General features: G+C 48.1%; 8 protein-coding genes across 8 annotated transcripts; 5 read left to right on the top strand and 3 right to left on the bottom strand.

Moving 5' to 3' along the window:
- Positions 1-533: 533 nt before the first annotated feature.
- Positions 534-3,178, bottom strand: F5891DRAFT_1019562 (spindle assembly checkpoint component Mad1). The gene is made up of 7 exons (XM_041361090.1): positions 3,010-3,178; positions 2,692-2,936; positions 2,104-2,642; positions 1,760-2,054; positions 1,469-1,709; positions 1,037-1,416; positions 534-971 (listed from the first exon to the last, which is right to left on the bottom strand). Exons 1-7 carry the CDS (start codon positions 3,116-3,118, stop codon positions 645-647), a joined length of 2,136 nt encoding a protein of 711 aa, XP_041229035.1. The 5' UTR covers positions 3,119-3,178; the 3' UTR covers positions 534-644.
- Positions 3,179-3,319: 141 nt separating this feature from the next.
- F5891DRAFT_1212172 (uncharacterized protein) lies at positions 3,320-5,547 on the top strand (the record flags this gene model as incomplete). Its single annotated transcript, XM_041369213.1, has 9 exons — positions 3,320-3,467; positions 3,529-3,576; positions 3,634-3,714; positions 3,776-3,851; positions 3,916-4,050; positions 4,113-4,278; positions 4,326-4,359; positions 4,409-4,438; positions 4,486-5,547. The coding sequence occupies 9 exons, from the start codon at positions 3,320-3,322 to the stop codon at positions 5,289-5,291; spliced, it is 1,524 nt and encodes a 507-aa protein (XP_041229036.1). The 3' UTR covers positions 5,292-5,547.
- A 1,086-nt stretch (positions 5,548-6,633) lies between these two features.
- Positions 6,634-10,386, top strand: F5891DRAFT_1212176 (OPT oligopeptide transporter protein-domain-containing protein; the record flags this gene model as incomplete). The annotated part of the gene is made up of 23 exons (XM_041369214.1): positions 6,634-6,703; positions 6,755-6,826; positions 6,881-6,973; positions 7,026-7,150; positions 7,216-7,335; positions 7,438-7,492; positions 7,710-7,799; positions 7,854-8,144; positions 8,332-8,376; positions 8,427-8,481; positions 8,540-8,659; positions 8,715-8,905; positions 8,955-9,041; positions 9,097-9,160; positions 9,217-9,258; positions 9,312-9,330; positions 9,386-9,419; positions 9,474-9,542; positions 9,596-9,796; positions 9,848-9,941; positions 9,997-10,133; positions 10,189-10,298; positions 10,327-10,386. The coding sequence occupies 23 exons, from the start codon at positions 6,634-6,636 to the stop codon at positions 10,384-10,386; spliced, it is 2,244 nt and encodes a 747-aa protein (XP_041229037.1).
- Positions 10,387-10,961: 575 nt separating this feature from the next.
- Positions 10,962-13,400, top strand: F5891DRAFT_1019573 (uncharacterized protein). Its single transcript, XM_041361091.1, has 5 exons — positions 10,962-10,983; positions 11,037-11,422; positions 11,448-11,542; positions 11,652-12,056; positions 12,122-13,400. Exons 2-5 carry the CDS (start codon positions 11,202-11,204, stop codon positions 13,120-13,122), a joined length of 1,722 nt encoding a protein of 573 aa, XP_041229038.1. The 5' UTR covers positions 10,962-10,983; positions 11,037-11,201; the 3' UTR covers positions 13,123-13,400.
- Positions 13,401-14,379: 979 nt separating this feature from the next.
- On the top strand, positions 14,380-15,987 carry F5891DRAFT_947493 (Six-hairpin glycosidase-like protein; the record flags this gene model as incomplete). Its single annotated transcript, XM_041374747.1, has 5 exons — positions 14,380-14,501; positions 14,604-14,993; positions 15,050-15,243; positions 15,297-15,436; positions 15,490-15,987. 5 exons carry the CDS (start codon positions 14,380-14,382, stop codon positions 15,985-15,987), a joined length of 1,344 nt encoding a protein of 447 aa, XP_041229039.1.
- A 1,732-nt stretch (positions 15,988-17,719) lies between these two features.
- On the bottom strand, positions 17,720-19,513 carry F5891DRAFT_947287 (uncharacterized protein; the record flags this gene model as incomplete). The annotated part of the gene is made up of 6 exons (XM_041374729.1): positions 17,720-18,478; positions 18,528-18,681; positions 18,932-18,995; positions 19,043-19,144; positions 19,228-19,275; positions 19,330-19,513. The coding sequence occupies 6 exons, from the start codon at positions 19,511-19,513 to the stop codon at positions 17,720-17,722; spliced, it is 1,311 nt and encodes a 436-aa protein (XP_041229040.1).
- Positions 19,514-19,988: 475 nt separating this feature from the next.
- Positions 19,989-24,718, top strand: F5891DRAFT_1019595 (condensin complex subunit SMC2). Its single transcript, XM_041361092.1, has 17 exons — positions 19,989-20,037; positions 20,088-20,227; positions 20,283-20,432; positions 20,485-20,622; positions 20,675-21,709; positions 21,763-22,053; positions 22,102-22,545; positions 22,603-22,767; positions 22,816-22,909; positions 22,957-23,072; positions 23,126-23,367; positions 23,416-23,553; positions 23,611-23,748; positions 23,798-23,950; positions 24,000-24,449; positions 24,504-24,613; positions 24,663-24,718. Exons 1-15 carry the CDS (start codon positions 20,010-20,012, stop codon positions 24,274-24,276), a joined length of 3,549 nt encoding a protein of 1,182 aa, XP_041229041.1. The 5' UTR covers positions 19,989-20,009; the 3' UTR covers positions 24,277-24,449; positions 24,504-24,613; positions 24,663-24,718.
- F5891DRAFT_102794 (DUF1242-domain-containing protein) lies at positions 24,284-24,717 on the bottom strand. Its single transcript, XM_041361456.1, has 4 exons — positions 24,658-24,717; positions 24,504-24,613; positions 24,415-24,449; positions 24,284-24,359 (listed from the first exon to the last, which is right to left on the bottom strand). Exons 1-4 carry the CDS (start codon positions 24,658-24,660, stop codon positions 24,292-24,294), a joined length of 216 nt encoding a protein of 71 aa, XP_041229042.1. The 5' UTR covers positions 24,661-24,717; the 3' UTR covers positions 24,284-24,291.
- Positions 24,719-27,006: the final 2,288 nt, after the last annotated feature.

The following is a 27,006-nucleotide window of genomic DNA, read 5'->3' on the forward strand; positions in this document are numbered from 1 at the left end:
GCAGAAGGTAAGAGAACAATTGCTGGTTCATCAGCCAGTCATGCAATGCCCAGGAGAGTGACGCAAGCTGATGATATGGCCGATCTGCATAACCAGCAGGGAAAAGAGGAGCCATCAAGGAAACGATCACTGTACTCATTGGCTTGGAACGAAGCAGAACCTACTTCTTAGGTGCAAGGGTTAGCGTACACCCTATAGACCGATTATAGAGCACTCGCAGATCTTAAGATAGGGTTGCACAGCCAGGTTCCCATTCGTGTACCTTGCAATTGATTATAAGCACAGCGCAGGCGTGTCTGGGACATCCTGGTGCGGGAATGAGTAATGAACTTGTTCTCGAACAGTCTATCCTTGCATCCTCAGGCTGGACCTGAACATCATCCGGCGGACAATTCATGAAGCGTCTCAAAGACTCGACCTTGATTGATTAGTGCAAATTAAGTTATTCAATATGGTGAAAATGTTGCTGTCATGCACTTATGACGCCCCAGATCCGGCTGCTCAAACGATGCACGGTTATTAATGATCATGGGATGTTAAACATCACCATAATACAGTCAGCCAGTGAACATTGTTCATCGATCATCGTTCACAACCTCACAGGACATGATTAATTGCTATCAAAAACACACGATGGTCAAGTACTACGACTCGGCACCGGCCTCTCTCTTTGACTTGTCATAGCACTCCAAAGTCACACTTGCCAGAAACCCGGGTATACACTGCTCCTCATTCACCCAGAATCGCATTAGTTGCGGGAGATCTTGCGGACCGCCTTCGCCTTGCGCAATGAGTTGCATTCTCGCTCCTTCTCCGTTCTCGCCGGGCTTCGTCAAAGGTTGAAACACAAATGACGCAGAAAGATCGTAGATCGACGTCACGCGGACTTGCCCATTGGGGTAAAACGCGAGCTTCAGTCCTAGTATGGACGCTATGGCTTCTCGAAACTCAGCACTCTTCGCGGTAAACACCTACCGAACCATGGTGACAGTCGGCGATCAATTGGTGAAAAGAAGCGTGGGGAGGATACACGCACCTGCTGTAAGCGCAAGAGTCTCTTCTCTTTCTGCTTTACCACTTCCTCGAGGTCCTTCTTTTCCTTATCGAGCACGTCCCAACTTTCCCTGGGAACCAAATCATTGCGCGGAACCCTGCCCTCGTCTACCACCGCTCCGCTGCTCTCAAGCTCACGCAAGCGCTTGATGAGGGCTTCATTTTCGCTCTTCAGACGGTCCATCACTGACTGTCGTAGATCAGTCCACTGCTGTGCCGGATTATCGCGCAGACACAGCACACGCATGCCTGGTGGGACGTGGTTCCCCGCGCCGATTTCGCCACGGAGCTCAAACAGTGTTTGTTCGAGTATCTCGATATTGTCTTTCTGCCGTGTCAGATCTTTTTGCGCTTCTTGCAGACCTGTATGTATGGCATTGAGGGAATGAGATACATATGCTTCTGTTGAATATACCTTTCGTTGCTTCGTCCGCTGCAGCTTTCTGTGCGTCGATTTCCTGAACGAGATCCTTGCGTGTGCGTTTCGGCCCTCCTATGGCATTATCAGCCTCGGCAGCATCCAGTGTACGCTGTAACCGAGAATTTTCGGATTTGTAGTCGGCTATAGACTGCTCAAGCTGCTGGATCCGCTGCTGAGAAAGGCTGTCCACAGCTGGTGACTCGCGTGCAGCTGACTCCTCAGAAGTGAAGCTGGCCTGAAATAGGTGATAAATCATGAAGACACTGTGGGGGCGTAAACACGTACGACGAGGGCCTGGAGGAACCTGGCTTCTCGTTCCGCCAGCTGAGCTCGTTGTTCCCGTCTTACCACCTTTTCTTTCAGTGTTTGGACCTCTGCTTGTAGGGTATCCACAGCCTCCCGAGCTTCGGAAGCTATCTTATCAACGTTAGACAGCTCGGCCTCGCGGCGGCGAAGGAGTGCCATGTTTACACCATGTTCCTCCATCATTCGTGCATTCTCCAGACGTAATGCCGACAGATTTTGCACCAAGGAGATGGAAGTTTGTGATGATGTATTGGATTCGCTGGTTTTGCTTGCCCTAGAGTACATAGATTAGCTTCAAGTGAGAAGATTGGGTTGATACTTGCCAATCTTTCCGTTCTTGCCGAGCAGCTTCGACTTGAGCTTCTAGTTTGGCGACTTTCTCTCGAAGCCCTTCCATGATAGCCACCTTGCTTTCTAAAGTTCTTTTCTCTTCTCGAAGGACTTCTAAACTGGCGTGCCGGTCTTTGTATCGTGCAAGTTCAGTGGTGAGTTTTGCGTTATTCGACTCAAGAGAACGGAGGTATCCAGCTTGCCGCTGTAATTCGTCTCGCACAACACTCCAATTCTCGTTTTCATTGGAACTTCTCGCAGAGGAGTTGGTGGTAGCATGAGCATCGTCCAATTGTTGTTGCAAATTCTGGATTGCATCGCCTCGTTCCTCCGCGACAGCTTTAAGGTCTCCAACTTCTTTCTCCAACTCTGCGTTTTGGCGAGCAAGGACTGAAGACTGCGACTTGTGAGAAGCAACTGATTGTGAGTGGCTGCGGGAAAGATTTGAATGTTTGTCCTCGAGTTCCGCAAGGTTCTCTCGAACGGCAGCGAGGGAACTGCGTAGTTGTCGAAGTTCTAAATCTGCCTTGCGCTACAGAATAATTGTGAGCTCTGACGGCATGCATGCTGGCGTGACGCACCTGTTCCTCCTCTCTCTCCGACTGCTCCTGCAATTTTTCTTCACGCTCCTTCTCCTCTCTCTCCGCAAACCACCTTCTATCTCTTTCCAGCCTCTCGATCGTGGTATCTTTTTCACGGAGTTTGGCCTCGAGCTCGGTTTTACTGGCCTGTGCGGCGAGTAGCTGGCGTTCGAGAGAGGCATTTGCCATGTGGGAGGTGAACGCATTAGAGCGCTGCTGGCGCTTTGCAGTAGAATGCTGTGGATCTGCAATTTGCTTGGGGTCAGGTTTCTCTAGACATGAGCATCCCGAAGGCGTGTCTCCGGCTGGTGAACTCACCCCGTTCGAGCTCTGCCATTAGGGAGTCACGTTTAGTGGTAGCTGGACGTGAGGACAGCAGTGAGCCCTTCGTGGTAGGCTTTGAGAACGTTGAACTGCCATGAAACATCGTCAGCGTCGCTATTGATAAATTGCGTAAATCACCGTAAACAGAATTTAAAGTGATCGAACTCTTTGTTTGCACAGCATGTCGAAGTTTGGATTTAATTTCCTGCGACTCGCGAGTCAACATTCACAACAAGCCGAACTACTAGGCTTCACCCGTAACCTTTAACTTGACGCTAACTTTCGAGAGCAGGCACTACTCATCATGAATGCAAGCGAATCCGAAGCAGGCGACGAATATTATGATGAACTCGAGCCCGGTGGCAAGCGCTCGGAGAAAGATGACGGCTACATACTTAGGAACGTCCTCAAACTTCCCCGTACCACAACCTACACGACACAGGCGCTCTACGGTAGGTCTCTTGTCTGTTATGTTTTGTGTATGGATTTCCATCAACTCCATTACCATTACAGAGCAGATCATTGGCAACGACATTAACCTGGAACCCGAGTATCAAAGAGGTCCGTAAAGCCTTTCCTACAATCCAAATCTAAACGACTAGAGCCACGTTCTCACAGATGTTGTCTGGCCAGAGCCGAAGCAAGTAGGCCTTATTGACTCTATACTTCGCAACTTTTATATTCCACCTGTGATCTTTGGTGAGCATGATACCAGGCTACGTAGTGCATGGCTCATCTTCCCCGTCCATTCATCCTCCAGTTTCGCATCAGCACTCAGATGGCTCAGAAACCAAGACGTGTGTCGACGGGAAGCAACGGCTCACGTCAATACAACGGTGCATTTTCTCGACTATTCATCTTGCCGAACCACTGACCGTCATTTTCTCTCTTCTGTCGCAGGTTTATGGATGGACTGGTTGGTCATATATGTCTGTCATGTGCGATCCAGCTTACAGAATTCTTTAGATTTATCGTTAGTGATTCTTCTTTTATTTTTACTTCTAATCGCAATAAACACTCGGTAGACAAAGACTCGTAAGTGTCACAAAACCACTCAATATCGATTCCCTAGTTTCTATTAATATTACATGGTACAGACAAACTGGTGACAAGTACTGGTACAAGCCGAACATTTCCAACCAAAGTGGACGGTCCGCGGGCTACATCCTGCCTGATAAATATCGACGACTGTTTGCAAATAAGCAGATTGTATGCATAGAATATCAAGACCTTCCTGATTTTGAAGAGCGCGAAATCTTCCAGGTGGGTCCCCAACACATTCTATAACTACGCCGCTCATTCAACTACAGAGGGTACAACTTGGAATGGCCCTCACCCCTGCGGGTCTGTGCCTACTTGACTTACACTTGCATTTGGCTCATTCTCTCTTTAGAGAAATTGCAGGTGATTAACACCCCTATGAGTAGCTTCGTGCGACAGCTAGAGGTAGAGTATTTCGGACAAGACAAGCCTCTGGGTGGCGACGCCTAGATTGGGACCGTTCGCGCGGTGGTGATTTCCGGTGTATCGCTCAGGCGCTTTACTGCATCTCAAAGTACCCTTCCCTCCAGTCCGTGGGCACCGTCCTGCAGATAGAGAAATGGTTGCACAACCCCGTCCGACGGACCAAAAGCAAAAAGAAAGAAAGCGACGACGACGAAGACCTCACAAAGGATGAAATCTACCTCTCATGCATCCACGACACGTTCCGCGTTTTCTCGCAGCTAGTCAGCGACCCTGAACTCTGCTCTATATTCCTACAATCTGGCTGGCGCATCTCGCCTGTAGAGTTTATCACCATATGTCTCTTAATCTCCGTGGAGAAAGATAAGCTGCAACTGCGTGCGCTCGCAGATAAGCTCGCACGCATGCGGGAGGCGGTGCGCGAAGAACACGTAGATATTCGAATGAATGCTCGTGTCGCTAAGACGTTGCTTGACTTCGTCAAAGGGATTGGCCCTCAGGTGCAAAACACCTCTGGGATGAAGCGAAAGCTGGAGGAGGAGGATGTGGCAGTGCCACCAAGCACACAGCGAAAACGAACTGAGACCCTGCCAGTACTGTCTCCCACTGTGGGCTCCCACAACCCAATACACTTTGTCAATCCTTCTATGCTTGGCACTGGCACTTCTCTGCCGCCGCCGCCACGTCCCACAGCCATTCCTGACAGACTTGCAGCCCTCCACGATGCTAAGAAGTCCATCTCAAATCCAACCCCTCCACGCATCCCGCCGACTGCACCCGCTGCCCTCCGGAATGCTGGGCCAAGTAGATAGGCGTATTGTATGTTTGCACTATGCGCTCGCGGAATTCAGGAGGTGTATTACTACTGACTATCGTGGCAGATCTGTATCATATCAGTACTTTTCGAGTTGTATCAATTATCCGGTGAAGGTATCGATGTTGGAGGGTAGTCTCGATTCGATAAAGATGCTAGCATCGGTGGGTAATGCAGAACTCGGGCGGCCGTGCAGGGGTAGGCCATATGCACACCCACACTGTCAAGATATAATATAATAAGGACTACTTCCGGCTGTAAATCATATTCATCAGCTGTCTTCTCAGCTTCAAATTGAAATCAGAAAGACTGCGCGATTCGGATTCGACATCGCTCGAATACTTCAGGGGTGCACCCAGATGGAGAGCCTTGATACTAATAGCAATATTGCAGCCACGTGCTATTTCTCCGAGCTTTCGGAAAAACTAGGTCGTGTGGGTGGTTGAGTACAAGTATTAGGTCAGCAACGCTGGCACGGTATCGTTGAAGCTTCGACTCAGGTCTAGAATTTATCGACATCGTAAATGGCCTGGGTCATTCAAAATGACAACGAGTGACTCGTTGTCGTGCTTAGCGGACGCAGACGCGCGATGCATCCTTGAATATCCAACTTGAATGCTACAGCTCAAGCGTTCAAGCGTTCACCATGATCCATCCAGGCGGCAAGCTGGATCTATATTACAGTTCTTGCACATAACTTGTTCTTGTGGATCCAGCTGGCTATCAAGCACCTTCAGCTTCTCCTTGCGTGCTTCCGCTTGTTCTTTCGGTACTAACTAGAGAAGAGTCAGTCTGCTTTATAGAAGTTTTCTGCAAGACCGTTTGACTGGCCGAAGGGGGATTCGAGGCCTTCGAATTTGATACTTGCAAAGAATATACCAAGGTTCTCATCCGTTACCTGATCAACATGGTACGTGTGACCATCGTGGGCTCGGAAATCAAATTTTATTGCCGTAAACTGATATCTCTTCTATGTACATTGGATTTAACGGGCACGCTATATATAAAAGTTCTCCTCAGCGCGCCTTTTAACCGCGATAAGAGATAGGTCTACTGTTTCGGGTTGAATATACCATGTCTAGCCAAGCAAACAGGTGTATAAGCCCCTTTCCAGATGGTGCTCACATCTGAAGATCTAGCACGTCGGCCTGGGATTGGAAATGAAGATGATTGAAATCTTCCGAGCATGCACAAGAGACACCTGCTATATCCAAGCCGCTTATCCATGCGAATCTTCTTCCGAAGCGATTTAAGAGGGTTGCAGGCGTGAGTCTTGAAGATTGGCGGTTTCATTTCTGATCTCTCTCTCTACTATTGCTGTTTTCATATCAGCTGTGGTCATGGCCCTCGACTTTCAAGAGGAGCGGTACAGCTCAACCAATTCCGAGAAGGATGATCTCAAGGTTCAAGGTGGGTTGGCACAGCAGCTCTTCTTCCAATGCTTATTTTATTCGATAACAGAGGTACTCGAGACCATCGCTGACTTCGACGATCCGAACATCGATCGTGATGAGGCTATGGTCGGAGTCCTTGGTAAATCTCGCTTGTAAATTTTAGTCATAGTACACAACCTTACAATTTCTGTAGAGGATGATTCCCCATATCCAGAGGTCCGCAGTGCTGTGGCTAACACGGATGATCCGTCTATCCCTTCCAACACGTTCCGCGCTTGGGTCATCGGTACGCTTCTCTGTTGCCAGAGATGCTTCATGCTGATAGGCATGACCGGCAGGTCTCGCATGGGCCATTTTGATTTCCGGCCTGAATCAATTCTTTTTCTTTCGCTACCCATCCGTGAACATCTCGAGTATCGCGGCACAATTGCTTTCTTTCCCTGTGGGTCGCGCCTGGGCAAAGGTAAGCCAGTTAAGTTCGAGATGTTTTTGCAATCGTTGACGATCAACCGCATCCGGACTGAATAGGTCGTGCCGAATGTCCGCGTCTTTGGTATTCAGTTGAACCCTGGACCATTTTCAATCAAAGAACATGTCTTGGTTACTATCATGGCCACCGTTGCTGGATCTTGTGCGTACTTCGGTCGTGTTACTTCCGCTTTACGATTAACTAATAATGTTCAGCCGCCTATGCTGTACGCCCCTCAGCTGTGAACTTGTCAAGAAGTACTCACATGGTGTCACTTTCAGACTGATATCATTGCGGTCCAGCGAGTCTATTATGGACAAACTTACAGTTTTATTTGTGAGTCCCTGAGCAAGTATTGTGAACCTTACTCACAGAATGTGCGACTTCCCTAATCATTGTGGTTTTATTTTCTTGGTACCTTCCCGAAATATCACATCCCATTCTACCTGGACGAATTTCGGACTTTCTTGCTGTCATTCTCTCACGTGTATTTTCACGAATGGCGTATCTGTCGTCCATGATCCCTTCTCGGACAACAGTACTTGCGGGATAGACCAATGGATGGTGGTTATGTCCACTCAGCTCATTGGTTTTTCAATCGGCGGTATCTTGCGGCGATTCCTCGTACAGCCTCCCTCGATGAGTACGAATTGAATTTTCTTCCCACCTTTAATCCGTAACTCACACCTTGGCACAGTATGGCCTGCCAACCTCGTGACGTGTGCTCTTTTCAACACCCTCCATTCGCAGACATATGCAGGTATAGGTACCCGTGGAGGAATTTCACGTGAACGCTTCTTCTTTTATGCATGGTTGGGTGGTCTCCTATGGTACCTTGTACCTGGATACCTCTTCCAGGGCCTATCTTACTTCTCATGGGTATGCTGGATTGCGCCAGAAAACATCGTGGTAAATCAGATGTTTGGGTATGTGAGCGGATTGGGAATGAGCATGGTCACATTCGATTGGTCTCAGATTGCTTACATTGGTAAGTTTTTAACACGTCGTCTTGAATTGTGTTTTAATTATTGACCCCAGGTAGTCCGCTTGGTGAGTCACCGGACGTTCTTTGTCGAGGAAAGGCTCAAGTTATGATCCACTACTTTCCACAAAGCCACACCATGTACGTGAAAAGGACTTGCCGTCGGATTGGACCTGATTATTTCTTTGCATAGGGTGGGCCGAGGCAAATATCGCAGTTGGCTTCGTATTCTTCTTCTGTAAGCATTCTTGCTTCACACCCTCATTTTCTTTGCTAAAAGGTATCCAGGGCTCGTTGTCCCTTCGCTGTACTACACCAACGCCTGGGAAAGCAAGTACATGCCGTATGAGTTATTTCATTGTGTCCCCAGTGCGCCTTGATAACACCGTCTACCACTGTAGGATTTCCTCGAGGACATCGTACGACAATACTGCCGCCTCATATAATATCACCCGTATCATCAACTCGGATGCCTCTCTTAACTTGACAGCATATGAGGAATATAGTCCTCTGTTCCTCTCGTGCGCCATCTTTACTATCTATTTCTTACATCGCACCTTATGTATCCCGGTCCAGAACAACTTTCGCTATATCCTATGCCCTGTCGTTCGCCTCCATCACAGCAACGCTCATGCATGCATTCCTGTTCTTCAGGAAACAAATATGGGTCCAGAGCAGACGTTCGATGCACGAGCAGCCTGATATTCACGCCAGGCTCATGTCCAAGTACAAACAGGTGCCAGAATGGTGGTACATGATCATTTTTGGTGTGTCATCTTCCAAAATTTCCGATCGCCCCAGCTGATCAGTATGCAGTGCTCATGTTTGTGATTGGTGTTATTTCCATTGAGCTGTGGCACACCGAGTTCCCAGTTTGGGCCTTTGTCCTGTCCTTGACTATCGGTGATTCACTTGTGTCAAATATTGTAAGGATTAAAATTCTGATGGGCTTCCACAGCATTCTTTTACGTCATTCCCATCGGGATGATTCAGGCCATCACCAACCAGCAAGTTGGACTGAAGTGCGTGAACATTATCAATGGTAAATACACTCTTCTGACGAAGTTGACATCCACAGTGTTATCACTGAACTAATCGTTGGATACGCTCTTCCTGGCAAGTAAGTCGCGAGGTCGCCATGGCTTTGACAACCCAATTAATAAATTACGCCAGACCTATTGCAATGATGATGGTAAGAATGGTATATTTAAGACATCGTGAAGTGAAGTGAAGCTTTGTCTGCTCAGTTCAAGACCTGGGGATACATCACCATGTACCAAGGTCAGCCTTCCCGCTTCGTCGATTTACCTATATATCTAACTGGGATGTCTGTAGCGCTCACCTTTTCTTCCGACTTCAAGCTTGGCCACTACATGAAGGTTCCTCCACGGACCATGTTCTGGGGTTAATGGTTTTCATCTTCTTCCTGTCGCGCGCCTCACTCAAATGCCGTACAGGTCAAGTCGTAGCTACTGCCCTCGCAGGCACTGTACAGCTCGGTGTGCAAGCATGGATGTTTACCAACATTCCAGACCTTTGCAACCCTACTCAGAAGGACGGCTTCATCTGCCCCAACACAGAAGTCTTCGGAACCGCCAGCTTTATCTGGGGGGTCATCGGCCCACAAAGACAGTTCTCGTCAGGCCAGGTCTATCACGGTGCGTCCTGAGCACGTTGAGTATGTATCAATCTAAGGCTTCTGCATGAAGACCTTGTATATTTCTTCCTCATCGGCGCGTTTTGCCCGGTCGTCGCATGGTTGATCTCGTTGAAGTGGCCAAATAGCTTCATCCGCTATGTCAAGTGTGTGTTCTCTTCTCTACCAAGGAACACTTCTCACGAGGCCACGCGAGTGCAGCTTCCCTGTTATCTTCAGCGGTATGGGGGCCATTCCCCCAGCCAGTGCGCTGAACTACGTCCCATGGGCAATCGTTGGATTCATTTTCCAATACGTTATCCGGCGTAAACATTTCTCTTGGTGGACGAAGTATAATTGTAAGAGGTCTCCCTGGTCGTGTGTTACCTTTCGCCGAAACAGACCTTTTACCAGATGTCCTTTCGGCTGCCATGGACTCTGGTTTGGCTGTATCCATCATCTTGATTTTCTTCTGCCTCCAATATCCTGACAACGGTACAATCGGACTGCACACCATCCAAACAGTGGTGGGGCAATACTGTTTATTCTAAGACGGCTGATGGACAATATACGGCGCTCTGGACTTTACCAGAAGGTTCTACTTTCGGGTGAGTGACTCGCTGTGTTCGTTGGATCTTTCAGCCATGGTCTTACGGGGCGCGTTACAGTCCGACGACGTGGTAATAATTAGTATGACGACATGAAATGATGTACGATCATATGATACACATAAGTTCTTGACGAATCCGCGCAATCCTAAGTTTTCTTGTCTGCAAGAGCATCAACGTAATGTGATTTCATTCCCAAGGATCTTTTCAAGTTGACGCTCTTGCCATCTCTGTCCAACTGGCAGTTCATCTACTCTCGGGTATCTATAAGTACCGCCTAAAGTGACCACCAGATGTAAAGATCTCTTATCCTTCTCGCGCCGAACCGATGCCGCGGCTTCCGATCGAAGGCGTTCTGTGTATCTCATCGATGCGAAAAGCCACGCATATACATACCCTCCCCATGCGCTTAAGTTTGGACACTCCGCTTGACACGTGCCGAATAAAGGATGCAGCACGAAACTCCTCTTGTCGTCATAATTTGATTTACCCTTTGTTCCTTTTCATTCTATCCCCCCTTTCACATTGGTACTACCTATAAAAGATGACCTGTATCCTAGTAGTACGTTGTCCAGGCTCCGCACTAAAGTTTTTGCTTGCTGTAAGTAATATCATATTACATAATAAGGTAGGATGTGTCAACCCTAACCCAAGTATGTTCTATATAGGGATCGCAGCGCTACAATTTTTTGTGGATTTACTCGGAGCATCAAGTCAAAGATCAGATTATCATATAAACCGGTGTTCTCTGCTGACATCGTCAAGCTGATCCCTCTGCGTTCGTGGGTGTCCTTTCGGGCCCCTTTCTCAGTCAATCTGATGTCGCCCAATCGTGGGTGGCGCGGAAGACGGCATTATAATGAAAACCAAGATGATCCCTACTACAGATACGGTGGTTCCAGCTATAGCAGCTCTCACGGGCAGCCATACGGATACGACTACCGCTCGAATGGATACTATGCAGATGCTCAACCAAGTCAGAGATATAACTACTGGCACGACGGTGAACAGTATCACGCCCAAAACTATTACCATGACCAGTCCCTCCGCCAACTACACTCGCAGTCATGAACATGGCAATGGCTACAATCATCCTGAAGGTTCTTACAGAAGACAGCGGAACAGACGAAGCGACAGTCCACAGAGAAATTACCATTCGCGTGCCCAACATGCTGACTTCGCCAACGCCATATATGGCCTCGCCTTCGTTTCGTCGAAGAACACCTGACTCAAATCCCCTTCCTGCATATATGAAATCACCATCACCAGCACCTCCCCCACCATCTGCGGAGCCAGATTCAGCGTATATGACGCTCTCGCTCGAGCCATCACATATCGTTGACGACCCTCGTGTCTCTCGAAAGCTTCTCGTGCTAGATTTGAATGGCACTCTACTCATCCGATCGCAACATTCACGCGCACGAGATGCGTATGGTGGCGTTCACACTAGCTCAGCACCGCGTCTTCGCGCAGTGCAGCCTCGTCCTTACATACCTGCATTTCGTGCATATCTGTTTGCACCCGAGACTCGAGAATGGCTGGACACCATGGTCTGGTCTTCCGCACAACCCCACAGTGTGGCGGACATGGTCGACAAGGTTTTCGGTAATGCCAAAAGCAAGCTCGTCGCAGTCTGGAACCGTGGGAGTCTGGGACTTAGTAAGGAGGACTATCGTGAGTGTTTAACTATCAATCGTTGAATGGTTTGCGATGTTACGCTTTGCTGATATTATTGGCAGACCGAAAAGCCCTGACGACCAAGGATCTTACGAAGCCCTGGGCATTGCTTCCATTAGGTGCCAGCACAGCAGAAATCGCAGTACCATTAGAAGCAGGTTATGCCGCTGAACAAGCTGGGTTGGCTTCCTCGATTGCACACTCTGCCTTGACCACCCTCCTTCTCGACGACTCCCCTCACAAGGCCCGTCTCCAGCCATACAATCACGTCTGTATACCCGAGTATACCTCCTCGTTCAGGGCAAAAGACCTTCAACAGTTTCAGCACGAGAAAACGACTCGAGTGCCCAAACTTAAGAAGCGGAAAAGAAAGACAAATGAATTTGTGCCGGACCAAAGCCAGTCGGCAGAGATGGTATTGCCCTCCTCAGACTTAGATCCGACCACAATCAGTTCTACTTCCACTGATGTCGAGAAGTCTTCTATTCCCGTTCCGTCTGCAGAAAGAGCAGACATCTCATCTCAATCATGTGCTGAGCCCTATGACCCCACCATTCTTGCAGTCATTGGTGTCTTGGACGAGATTAAGAACCAGAGCAGTGTTGCTGGGTGGATTCGAGCCGGCGGTCTTTGGGATATTGTTCCAGTTCCTGAGGCTGAGGCTGAAGGAGAATCTATTGTCATTCCACCAGCCTCAGACGCAAACATGGTCGAGGATCTGCAATCGCCCACAGACCCTCAGGACGTGCAACCCCTCACGAAGAAAGAGCTTCGGGCAGCACAAAAACTTGCGGCAAAACAGCGAAAACGCGCGGAACAAGCAGCATTGTCTGCCGGACAACCCGTTCTCATTGCCGACAAGGAAGTTATTCCGACCGGAAATGATGAGTCTACCATGGCTGATATTCTGGTTGAGGATGTTCCTGCTGCTGCGCCAAGTGTTAGTGTCGAGAGTGTGGGAATGTGGTTCAATGATGAGCAGACATTGTCTTACTGGGTTCGGAGAGGGCGCCAGGCGCTCGACAGTTTGGGGATTGAAGCGGATCATGGAGTAACCGGGTAGGCGATGCTATTTAGCTATAGTGGAAACTGCACTTGCTGCATCTCATCATCAAAGTTGTTTTGAACCTTCGCGATTGTGTGAGCTGTATTTCATACGGTACTGTACCTCTTACAAACCTTCACGTATGATCGATCTGTCCCATGCGAACGAACATCGAGCTCGTAGTACTAGTATCGTAGTAGGAAGCGAACATAGGCTAGCTCGGGACTAGCCTGGCTTATAATAGAGTACGCTAAATTTGAAATAGGATACTTCAAGTGATACCATATTATCTCCACGTATGCCCCACCGCCTAAATCCTCAGCATGAACAGTGGTCCCTCAGCAGGGAGGACCCTGACTAAAAATATTCCGTGGCATGCGGATGACAGTCATAGACCTCCTGCTGCACACCGTATCTCAGAAAAGCCTGGTGTTGGAAATCCAACCCGCTAATACAGTACATAGTATGCATATCTTTCGTTTTTCGTTTTTCGTTTTTCGTTTGACTTGGACACTCACTTGAAGTACTCATCGACATCCTGCAGCGGAGTTACTATATTAGGCAACTCCACGCACGGTACTTTCGACACATTCGTTCTTCGTTTTCCCCCAGTATCTCACATTCGACTGGGGGTAAGTCATATTTTAGTATACTTACTATACAAATTCCTTACTGATGTAGTGCTATAGAACTCGAAGAGTTTGTTTTATCTAGGTACATAATACAGTCTCTTACATTCGACTGGGGAACTCACTAGAGTTCGTTCTATCTAGCCCAGCACTCGTCTTCTATTACCTGGCATGAGCACTTGAAGGGACGAAGTTGGAAGGCTATCGAGAGCATGACTCTGAGTAGCCGACACGGCGACAGCCGGCACAAATGGGCACCTGCAAAGTTTCAAACTCCGCCCTTTTTGGGATCGTCAAATGACGTAGTCAGACTGTCTTTAACCGCCAATCTACTTCAGTTTCGGGTTGTCATTGTATTCTTGGCGCCAGACCAATGCATGCATGAACATTAATAACTTGGAGAAAGCATGCACAGCGGTTCGTGTCAATTACTTACTGTATCGTTCTTTTCCTTGCTTGATCGCTGACACTGACAATTAACGTATTTTATCAACGTTGCCTACCATGGAATCAGACCAGGCATTTGTCCGAACTCCGCACGCTCAGTACTAGGACTGAACCTGAACTTGTTATTTAAAGCCAGTCCAGTGGTTTAATGTTGCACCACGGATCCCTCGGGTGAACATTCGCTCTCACTCAACTCCACATGGTGTTATTTTTTGTGGCAGGCCTCTTACTCGCGTTGTACGGTCAAGTAAGGGCACAGAACCTTGCAAGTGCGCAGATATCCGTGATTAGCGAGCGACTGGCCCAGGGTGCAATGCATAGGTGAGCATATGCTGTCGCTCAACATTCTGCATCAGTAGCCCCACTTCTCTGTTCTACTGAATGGGTTATGAATCTCACTGGTGACCTCATTTATTTCTATAGTTGGGAGTATGGAGCGCGGGCCGAGGCCCTCCTGGAGCTCAATGCGCCGACATACTCCGTCGTGTCGTTCAACGCCGTTCCGCCTCCCCACAGTATTCCATCCAATATAACAAGTGCGCTTGGCGAAGTGTTTACGATCGCGCATAACATCGTCGTCGCCCGAAGCTTGTCCAATATCACTGGCCCCCAGCCCCTGATTGCTGATACGAGTGCAGGAGATCCAGCAAGTAGTGGAGTTTCCGTGTTACTTGCTAACTGGACGGGACAGGGGGCACTAGATGGACTAGATTATGCAGGGGCGGCACAGGACCAACTCCACTACCTATTCCAAAACGTATCCAAGACCAAAGATGGTGCTTTTTCTCACAGAGTGGACCAATTGCAACTTTGGTGAAAACAAAGTCATGTATAAGACGCTCCCCTGAATAACTAACGTCTTCACATAGGAGTGATTCGGTGTACATGGTTCCTCCGTTTTTGGCGTATTATGGTGTCCTGACGCAAAATCAGACCATCCTGGGTGAGGCATACACACAGATCCGCTTGTACCGAAAATATCTTCGAGACACGGCAGCCGGTAATTTATGGAAGCATATACAACTTGGTCAGACAGGAATTGACGATGGGCACTGGTCGACAGGTGCGTGACTTCTCTCGAGTGTAGCGTTCATTCCTTGCACGACTCAATTACAGGTAATGCATGGGCGGCGGCAGGCATGATACGGGTCCTAGGGACTATTCAACGTTCCCCGTTCGCGAATTCGTTTAAGAGTCAACAGAATGACCTTGCACATTGGGTGCATGAGATTCACGGAGCGATGTATTCCCACATTGTGCGTCCAATTTCAAAACCGGTCTGTCAGAATATGTCTCATCACCAGACCAGAACTCCAACGGATTGTTCTACAATTACGCCGATAATAATACCACGTTCTATGATGCCTCATCAACTGCGTTACTGGCCAGCACGGTCTATCGGTTGTCTCTTCTTGCCAATATCCACACATACATCCCACTCGCTGAACAGGTCCGCAAAGCGCTCTTAGCTTCTGCTGGCACCATTGTTTCCATAGCCACTACATCGACAATGCCAGCGCCAAGTACAACATCGACCGCACTTGCCGGAACTGGCACAACCGTATCTGGCCTGCTCCACTTTACGCCGGAAGGATGGCTTACGCCTGTAGTGAATCCATATTCTTATGGCGCGCAAGGCTCCGACAGCCCAGAGGCACAAGCGTTCATCCTTGAGCTGCAGGCTGCATGGCGTGACTGGGTAGCAGACGGGGCACAGGGTGCAAATAGCGCCCGCGAAGCTCGGCCTCATGTCTTAATGATAGGAGTTATACTGGTCTTGCCCTGGTTAATGATGGTCATCACCTAGTTAAGGTTTCGTCTAGACCATTTATTGCCCTTTTATCGACACTGGTTTTTGTACTGAAGCATATTGTTTTAACTGGAACACCCACAATACAGTTCATACAATATGATGCAAATTGGCTTTATCTCCAAGCTAGGGGAAAAACGTGGTGGTAGTATGGTGTTTATTATAAACGGGCTGCGATAGGTATAATGAATGAACGAGGCCAGTCGCGTTGCAGTGAAGTCTGAGAAGTATGCTGTCATGATGATAAAAAAGGCAAAATATGAAACAATATGAAACACAATCACAACGCATGGTGTTGGTGGGGCCGCAGGAAGACCCAGAAATGACCACCTAGCGCCCTGATTGACGCCTAGAACTTCACATAAGTACAGAGATGAATGGACAACTCAGACTCATATCCTACCTTAAACCATGGTCATTTCTATTGAGCCATTTGCTCACCTATGGCTTCCGCTACCTCTCCCCCTTTGACCCCAGCCACCATCTCTTCCTCTATGACCATCCCACCCACTCGAATCCCGCCGGGAATCATTACGTCGATAGTCTTTCTCATAAGGCCCACCGCCTCTCGAGTAGTCCCGTCGTTCGTATTCACTATATCGTCGCTCATCTTTGAACGATCCAGTCGAGGGTGCAGAATGCGGCGGCAGTGGTATCGGCGGAGCTGATACGACTGTGTTGACCGGGGCTGGTGCAGTTGACGACGGCCGAGGTGGGAGAGAATGATGCGAAGCAGGGTGAGTCCCATTTGATAACCCATTCTGCGATGGGCCAGGCAAGTACAGCGGAGCTTGAGGGCCTCCCTGAGAATGCTGGAAGGACAGAACAGGTTGCATACCCTGTCCAGAACCACTGGCTGACACGCCCTGCGAGAAATTTGAAGAACCAGGGGCTGAGGTACTAACCCCGCTCAAAATATTCAGGCCCATAGCTGTCAAAACCTGTTCAGACAATGCAACAGGGGAATTCATTGGGATTTGTTGATTATGAGGCACCACAAGTCCATGCGCCCGCAAAAGGGCTTCAACCTCCGAAGGGTTGATTTGGAATTGTTGCCCCAGACCGTTATATAGCGGGTGCACGCCTTGTTGTGGCAGAACAGCGACAGCCGCTGGAGATGGCGCAGCACGGCGAGGACCACGCATAGCTGCTGAGCCATTCACATCAAGATTCGATACGGAACCCACAGCATTATGCTCTGTGTGAGGAGTAACAGGAGACTGGACCTGAGAACCAGTATTTGTTCGAATAGCCTCTTTCGCGGCTCGAATAGGACCAAGTCTATCAGCCGCTGGTATATTGGATGTAATCGCAGGAGAAGGGTATAGCGAAGCAATACGTGGCTCTGACTTTACCACGGGAGAAACCTGAGCATCTGTCCTGATGGGCACAAGAGAAGATCTGGCAGGATGGGCCAAAATTGCTGTGTTCGATTGCAGGGAGGGTACTTGTCCAAAAGGTGGCGATGGCCTGGTAGATGTCGTAGGAGGAGCGGATGTTGGAGGTGGTGCTGTTGCCTGCACCGGAGCTTGTGACACGTTTTCAACAGGCGCTCGAGAATCTGGGGAAGCTTTTTTCTGCTTTGGCTGAGACACTGCAGGAGTAGCCGACACTTTTGTTGGCGCAGGTTTTGACTTGGATTCAGTCTTCTGTTGGGAAGCAGATCCTGAAGACTTTGATTTTGAAGCTATACATGCAAGTAGTGAATCAAAGATTTATCAACCAAAGTTCAATAAAATGGCTCACTTGAGACCTTCGATGCATTTATTTTGCGAGGCTTTTCTTCCTCTTCACTGTCGTCATCATATTCTGCAACCCTCTTCCGTTTCTTGGCTTTTGTATGTTTTCCAGCGGCTGGTTTGTCACCTTCCCCATCAGTTTTTAGCTCAGATATTTTGAGCCTTTTGGTCATGAATGACAACATATGCTTGGTGATCCTGCCATTTGCTCGAATATCTTGGTGGTCGTCGCGTACATCCTTTCGCATCTTTTCAATGGCAGAGGAGAGTTGTGTAAGCGACAGCCGATCACGGAAGAGGTAAATTAGAACACCGATCATCACAAACTCTATGGGAGAGACACGAGTAGGCTTGTTGAGCGAGCGACTGTATTTCTGGTCCCGAGCAAGGGTGAGAAAGACACGGAACGTATCTAGCAAGTCCTCGCGAAGCTTCGGAGAGACAGGGTCGCTCTTCGAGAGCCACTTTTCAAGTGTCGGGGCGGAGGGAACAGTAGGCTTGGGGTGGTTCTCAATGAGGTAGCCTATAGATGCCACACACTGAAAGTCACGTCCTCGTGCATGACCCCAGTCAAGGTAACCCTGAAATCCATCTTCGCCAAGCACTTGGCTTTGAATTTCCCGAATGACCGTAGGCCAAGGGCCAACAATTGCTTGCATGCGTTCTACAAGGTGTGCATCAAGCCACTGTACAACAATGAAAAAGCGGTGCTGACCTGCAGGAGTAAGCGCAACCCCTAGTTGCACTCTCTTAATAATCGTGTGAGCTAATAGCATGCCACGAGGCCCCAGCACTTACCTGGAAGATCTCGCGTTCCTGATCTGGATTGATGTCGCTGTACTCGACACATACAATCTGCTTGTTCGAAAATTGATGGATAAGTTGTTTTGGAAGGAGCTTTCGCCTAGAACCACTGGCGCTTTCTTTGTACCAAAGTCTTTCGTTTGTGAACCTGGACATTATTTAATAATACACATCATATGGAGATTAGAGGGACGTACGAATCTTTATCTGTGATGGCATGCCAAACGGAGTGAGTGCATGCAGCAATAGCATGTATCGACTAACGTGGTATCTAGTAAATCCAGATTGAGCAAGGCGATGAAACTGCAAATGGCAGAATTACAAACCTGTCCATCCATAAACCTGAATCAAAATTGTAGTATATCAGCGAATTATTCCCGTTCATTTACTGTATATACCTTTGTATTGAAGTCAGCCTTTGCTTCCCATCTATGCAAGTTCGCAGTTCACTGCCATCATCGGCTGTTGACACCGCTAGTAAACACTTGCCTATCAATGCATGAGCAGACTGGGGTGGCAAATAGACTTGCCAAATATTATTGGAGGCATGTAGTAGTTTCGCAGCATAGAGTCGATAAGACCGGACTGCTTTAGCTCTGGCCATACAACGTCTAGTGAACGGAATGAGACTCATCAGAAGATGTTGCGAGCAAAATGACAAAAAAACCCGTGTTTTTTAAGGCGAGAGACTCACCACGTTGGTATTCTGGATCAAGGTCAATTGCATTTTCGATGATTTGGTCTGCAAGAAGGGTGATGCAGATAAACACCATTACTAGTAGGCAGCTCGCCTTACCGTAAAGTGACTTTGCTGTATATGATGTGGTCCGTGGCGCACGCAAGACGCCCGAAATTTTGTATTCTTTGGTACCTTTCCCTTTCTTTGACGTCCGAGTCGTTGTCCGACTTGTTTTGGATGGCGGGAAGTCATCATCGTCAGAAGACAAATCTGTCAAGTCAGAGAAATCTGACAGCGACATGATAGGAAAATACTGGGTTATATAGGTGGCAGTTCTGGCTAAATCGCCAACAATCTAATGGTCGTTTGAAAGAAGATCTCTTCGCCCCAGGCTTCATGTGTGTTTAAGTTTGACGCAAAAAATGAAGCGAAAAAGGAGTATTTGCGCTAATCTGTGCTACAAATACCGAGCAATGAATATTACTATGGACTTGGTTAGACGGATTAAGTACTTCAGACGATACAACGATCCAAATCGTATTCCAGCTGACATGCATCCGAGAACGGCTAAACTGATAGACGCCAAATTTCTCGCGCTTAATTGTCACATAGCAGTGATAGCACAGACGCTTCCCCATACACAAGAAGGATGTCATCGATTAGTACATAATGACTTACGGAACATTTTTTGGCTCGAAATTTCCATATAAAAGACTGGTCACGTGCAAACTGAATGGATCTCCGCCACAAACACGCGTCGCGTCGCGTCCTACTATATTCAACACCAAACTTCAATCATGCGGATAGAAGAACTTGTGGTCGAAGGTATGATTTTAAGTCAATAAACGAGTTATTAGATTACATTTTTTTCAAAGGTTTCAAATCATATCCAGTTCGAACTCAGATCACGGGTTGGGATTCATCATTCAATGCAATCACTGGCCTCAATGGATCCGGCAAGTCCAACATACTTGATGCAATATGCTTTGTGCTTGGTATCACCAACATGTCTCAGGTGAGTACGGACTGTCTTTGTCCCACATCAACCATCACACTCATGCGCGCCGCAGATGCGCGCTCAAAACCAACAAGATCTTATTTACAAGAGAGGCCAGGCTGGCGTTACCAAGGCCAGCGTAACAATCGTCTTTGACAACTCAGATAGAGAGAAGAGTCCAGTCGGATTCGAGAACTTGAAGCAAATCACAGTCACGCGTCAAGTACGTTCACAACCTGCAACGCATCTGTGTTCGAAGCTCACGTCTTACACAGATAGCGCTTCCAAACATATCAAAGTACCTTCTAAACGGTCACAAATCGCAGCAGAACAATATTCAGACTTTGTTCCAGAGTGTACAGCTGAATATCAATAATCCCAATTTCCTCATCATGCAAGGCCGCATCACCAAGGTAAGTTCACTTTCGTCACTTTCGCAAATTTGGATTGAATACCTTTGATCAGGTTCTTAACATGCGTCCACAAGAAATCCTTGGCATGGTGGAAGAAGCGGCAGGTACTCGCATGTTCGAAGATCGAAAGGACAAGGCCAAGAAGACAATGTCGAAGAAGGAGAAGCGCGTGCAGGAGATAACGTCTCTCCTTGAGGAGGAGATCACACCTAAGCTAGATAAACTCCGGGAAGAGAAACGTCAATTTATTGCGTTCCAGAAGACCCGGACGGAACTGGAGAAGATTGGCAGGAAACTGCGCGCTTGGGAATGGACAGGCGCCAATAAGAGGGTAGAGAACGCGCAAGATGATATCGAGAACAAGAAAGCAGAGATGGAAACAACAGAGAAGCGGAAAAAGAAGCTTATCAAGGAGATGAAGGCAGCCGAGAAGGAAATGCAGGAGGTCAGCGCGAAACGGGAAGCAGAGCGGAAGAAAGGTGGTAGGTTCAAGAAGATGGAGGAGGAGGTAACGCTCTTGGAAAAAGAACTGGTGAAAATTCGAACCCAAGTTGATCTCGCGAACGGCAATATCGCCGACGAAAATAAATGCGTTGCCAGTGCCGAGGCAGAGCTACAAGAGCTTTTTAAATCTCTCGAGGAAAAGCGTACCCAGGCCCAAGAACTCGAATCGTCTTACATGTCCGTTAAAGCGAAGCACAACGATACGCAAGGATCGCTCTCGAAATCAGAGGAGCTGTTGCAGACGCTGCTCACTGGTCTCTCATCAAGCAACACCGGAAACTCCGGGGGTGGCTACATGGGTCAGCTTGCAGACGCAAAAGCCCGCATGGCCCAAGGGTCGGCTGAGGAAGAGCAGAATCGCGTAAAACTCAACATGAGTGAGAAGGAGCTAAAGGCATTGGAGGCAAAGTGGAAGGACGTAGAGAAAGAAGCGGGTCAAGGGAAGCGTAATATGGAAAACATGCGGATGGAAGCCGAGAAGCTTAAACGCAAAGTCGCTGACTGTGGTTGGAGCACCGAACGAGAGCAAGAAAGTCAAGTCTCCCTAGCGACCGCGAAAGGACAGGTCCGGCAGTTTACCGAGGTATGCTCTATGTTTTATATTATATTTTATGCCCATATACAACGGTCGTACAGGCGCGCGATGCAGTTAAACAACGCCTATCGTCTTTGAACTTTGATTACTCGATGCCACACCCGAATTTCGATCGCACCAAGGTGATGGGGTTGGTCGCTAACCTGACCTCGATCCCTCCCCAGCACCAGAACAAATCTCAGGCGTTAGAAATTGTTGCCGGCGGCAAGCTCTACAACGTCGTCGTTGAAGATGAGAAAGTTGGCAAGGACCTCCTCCAGAACGGAAAGCTGAAGAAGCGCGTCACCATCATTCCACTGAATAAAATAAATTCATTCGTCTTAAATGCTCAAGTGTGTCTCTTTTTAGCCCAGCTAATGAAGGATGCTCATTTTTACCAGAGATTAGCGCAGGTGGATCAGCTTGCACCGGGTAAAGCTAACCTGGCACTATCGCTCATTGGCTACCCAGAGGAAGTGGCCCGTGCCATGGCGTTCGTCTTCGGAGACACCATTGTTTGCGAGGACGCTGAAGCTGCCAATGCTGTCACATTCGGTGCAAAGGTTAGGTCTGTCACTTTGAACGGCGACGTGTACGACCCTTCTGGTACGCTTAGTGGAGGAGCAGCTCCAAGCGGAAGCGGCACACTACTAAGGGTGCAGGAACTCCTCGAGGCAGAGCGCAAGCTGGGAGAAGCACAGTCTCGTTTGAGTGAGCTTGAAAGAGCAGAAGCGGTCAATCGAGAGAAGAAAGAAATATGGAGAAAATTCACTCGCGAACTCGACATCAAGTTGCACGAAGTCAGTCTTTTGGAACAGCAAGCAGAAGGGAGCAACGCTGTAAGGGTGAGTGCAGCCGTCATCATTCGCCCAGTTCAATATTTAATAACCAATGTCTACTAGCTCGGTGCTGAGGTAGAAGAGCTGAAGAAGACGATTGATGCCTTAAAATTGGCTGTCCAGGCAGCCAAGGATAAACAAAAGGCCGCCAAGGAGGAATGCAGTAAGCTCGAAAAGGACATGGACGAGTTCAAAAACAACAAGGAAGGCAAGATCAATGAATTGAAAGCGAGCACCCTTTTCATATTTTCTTCGAGTACGCTGACAATTATGCAGGCCGAGATTAGCAAGCAAAAGGCAGCTCTTCAGAAACAAGCTGTTGTGGTAAAGACGCAGCACAAGGAACATCAAACCGTCGTACTCGAGCTTGGTAAGGAAGTTTTTGAATTTCTTATTCTGCTCGCTAATGACTCCAAGAGCAAATGGAAAAGGATATCAAGGAGGCCCAGGACAGCATCAAAGATGCTCACGCCCAGATCGCCAAGCTTCACAAGGACATGGCAGCCCTCAATACTAAGCTTGCCAAGCATGAGGTATGGTTTTCTTCAATTCCAGTGTCCTCGCAAATCCTTTTCATGTGACATAGGCGGACCACGCAAGAGCAGAGCACAAGCTTCAGGAGGAACGGGCAACGCTGACTCAATTTGATAACGAGCTCAAAGACCTGGAGAATGCTATTCGCGATCAGAAGAAGGGGGTATCCGACGCAGAAATCGAGCTGAAAAAGCTGGAACACGATGTTGTCGCACTCGAAAAGGATAAAGTCACCCAGGCCAAATTTGTGACTGACCTGGAGAAGCAGCATGAGTGGATTCGGGATGAATATCAGTGGGTAATCCCTTGCTCTTTTTCGAACACGCTTTGACGTTATTTAAGGTCTTTTGGCAAACCTGGCTCACAATATGAGTTTGATCAAGATATGCCTTCGTTGCGAGCTAAAGCAGACGAGCTTGAAGAGAAGCAAAAGGGGATGAAAAAGAAGGTCAACCCGAAGGTCATGAACATGATTGACACGTAAGTCTTTGACTTTTCCGCAAAGACACTGGTTTAATTTGAATGACTTGTGGCTAGCGTTGAAAAGAAGGAATCAGACCTCAAGAAGATGTTGTCCACAGTTCTGAAGGACAAAGAAAAGATCGAAGACACCATAGAGGAGTTGGACCGATATAAGCGTGATGCCCTCCAGAAGACATGGGAGAAAGTGAACGGGTACGGTGATTCCTTCAGTCATTACATCGTCACTCACCCACTTGTGTAGCGATTTTGGTGGTATCTTTGCCGAACTGCTACCTGGCAACTTCGCCAAACTTCAGCCTCCAGAAGGTCAAGACTTAGTGCAGGGACTTGAGGTGAAAGTACAACTGGGGACTGTTTGGAAACAAAGCCTAACGGAACTGAGTGGTGGCCAACGGTACGATACAGTTATCAGTGAAATATTGTGACTGACGAGTGTTGCGCAGCTCCTTGATTGCACTTTCTCTCATTATGGCCCTTCTCCAATTCAAGCCAGCGCCCATGTACATTCTTGATGAAATTGATGCCGCTCTCGACCTCTCCCATACCCAACACATTGGCCACCTATTCCGAACTCGTTTCAAGGGCTCTCAATTTATAGTGGTTTCACTGAAGGAAGGCCTGTTCACAAATGCAAACGTACTGTTCCGAACACGGTTCCGTGATGGTACGTCGGTAGTCGAGCGGACGGCGAATAGGTCAACTTCATCACTGTACACATAATATAATCCTGTATGATTACTGTGCGATCATTGTCACCGCCATGGCCACGCATGCTAATGCGACGTATGGGGAGAGGCGTTCTCCTGTAAATATGTTGGAATGGGCACTGTTCTTCAGGAAGCCAGCAGGAAACCGCACCTATCCGCGCAGACATGAAGAAAAGTCCGAGGAATCTGTTTGCTTTCTTAGCATTTATGGATATCTTGCAGTCAACATAAGTAACATACCCTGCCTTGTTTCTATCAACTAGACGTGGGGCAACTGCACGGACGTAGGTGCAAGTGCAGATCATCAACAAGATGACCAAAAGTAGAGATTGAAAGTTGAACAGTGCTGACTTTGGGCCTTCAGCTGGTATACGATGTGACAATACAAACATACCATACCATGATGAAATTGACGGCCTACAGGTGACCTGCAGATGGAATGCGTTTGAAAGCGGCAAGGTGCTTCAAGTCGAAGCGGCGCTGCGCCGAGCTCATACAAGTGCTTACTAAGCGGCTAGCGCTTTACACGTCGATCAAACAAGCAGCCTACGGACTCCCCGTCATCAAGAATTTATGTTGCACACGGTGAATCGTGACTACGACACGTGCATGAGTGGCGGGATGGAACTCGTCGCGCGCCAGATCTAAATGCAACTATCTCGCAACTACCTCGGCTCAAGATACATATCATGCGAATGAATAGAGTGTAGCACACAATCATTTCCTCAACGATCTCCTGACCGAAATACAATTATCGTAATAAACACCATGAAGGCAGCCTAATCCACGAGTCTGCCAACAAGATCACGAGTCACTCAGGAGAAAACACGCACTAAGCTCGTAACTTTTGTAGCTTCACCCGCAGTTTCCCATGGTGCACTGACGCCTTTAGATTTTCAGGATATGCAAGAAGGAAAACAAGGTTCCGATTTAATGAGGGACTGTTCTAAAATACCCAAGTTGAAAAATGTACTTATCATAAGCGTTGAATATAGTTTCTACCTTCCATGAGGATCAAACGCACATTACGACATTGTACAATGCCTCCCCCCAAAAAAGGTACACATCAAGCAACATGCTACCGACCCAATCATGTAAGTTTGGGACTCCGGAGTCTGGTTGAATGATGAGGCGTTGTCGCAAGTCTAGCCTACACCATGTTTCAGTACTCAGTTACGCTTCCATGGCAAAATCAGAAGCCGCAGGGAAAGGGCGGAGTTGAATAAGCCGCATCAGCATCGAGGTAATTATCCGTGCAAGAAATCATATAATCATATTTCGTGCCTATTGGTTCCTTCAAGTGCGTACTATGTTCGCGCAATCAAGATTGGTCAATTCCGAGAGGTGATGCAGACACGAACACTGCTCACCAGATCTTTTGCTCACCACAGGTTATCAATTTTGTGAAAGACAGAAGGAGAGCAGAAACAACGCCGCTCTTATCTAAAGCCTCATGTATCGATAATGTACAGAGTTCCTGTGCCAGACCTTCCAGCTACACCGCAATTGCAGGGCTAGACATGCAATCAGGTAAACATGGTGCAGTTGACGTTCAACACTAGTGTAGCAGTGAGACGTGTTTCTCCTTTCACGTCGCCGGTGCAGTATGGTCGATAGCATCATGGTGGTATAAAGCTCCAATCAGATCCTCAACCGTTGAGGGTGTGAAGAGGACCTTGTTTGACAGCAGAGGCGAAGTTTGCGGTGAACAGGTAGTGGGGATGATATCTACTTTCTTTAGGGAAAGGGAAAGGGCTGGAGGTCGTGGGCTTGATCAATTAAATTTAGGATTAGAGAACGGCAAGAGGCTCACCGTAGATCTGGGTGTGCTGTGGCCGATTTGTCGAGCAGCTATACAGTCCAATCAAATTGCCACGACTTAGCTTTGAAAGAGCGTTAGCGAACCTACAGGGAAAGCGAAGTCCATGTCAGAAGCGTCCAGCAGAGTGCCATCGAATCTGACCACCTCCTTAGCGCCTGCTGCAGGCGCCCGTTTCCTAAGATAAGGGTCTGTTAGCTAGGTCAGAGGGAGGCTAGTAAAGCGAAGTAAAACTAGCGGTTTCGAGCCTGCGAAAGCTCTCATCAGGGGGCTACCGCTACCCCTACCGCTCGTACCTCTCGTTCCGTTTAGGATGATTACTATTGAGCCTATGTACCTAGTGGGGGATCGAGACATCGAACGACTGTTAAAGTCGTAAAGGCCCGCCGAAAAAAACGCGAACTCAACCTCGTGCCAGAGCAAATTCAGGCAGTCTGAGTCGAAATCGCATGCTCGAAATCGGTTAGATCGTACCAGGTGCGTGGTTCGAGTGTCAAGGTATTGAGATACAGCAAGGGAGATCGGGTACCAGTAGGAGTCGCCCATCATGCACTGATGGTAAACATCGATCAGTCGTGTTGATTCTAGGGGGTGATCGAGTCACTAAGCCTTGAAAGTCCCTCGAGCCTTGTGTCAGAATAAGTACATGTAGTCTGAGCCGCATATTCGAGATCGATTGGATCGTGCTGAGTTCGTAGTTCGGGGTCGTCTCATAGGGTACCGGTGATGCAGCGTGAAGTTAAACGTAAAGCAAGTGAGGTGAAGGGAAATGAGATACTAAGCAATGTTAGTAGAGGGCAGCTAGTTTTTATACGCAGACTGACAACAGCATGAGATTCGCATTTGTGAGACATCCGACGATCCGATTGCGTCACGGCATCGGGAAGACTGTGTCTCACAACTACTGCAAGAATGATGTCATTC

Source organism: Suillus fuscotomentosus (assembly GCF_016647785.1).
Source record: "Suillus fuscotomentosus strain FC203 chromosome Unknown F5891scaffold_13, whole genome shotgun sequence".
NCBI classification, from domain to species: domain Eukaryota; kingdom Fungi; phylum Basidiomycota; class Agaricomycetes; order Boletales; family Suillaceae; genus Suillus; species Suillus fuscotomentosus.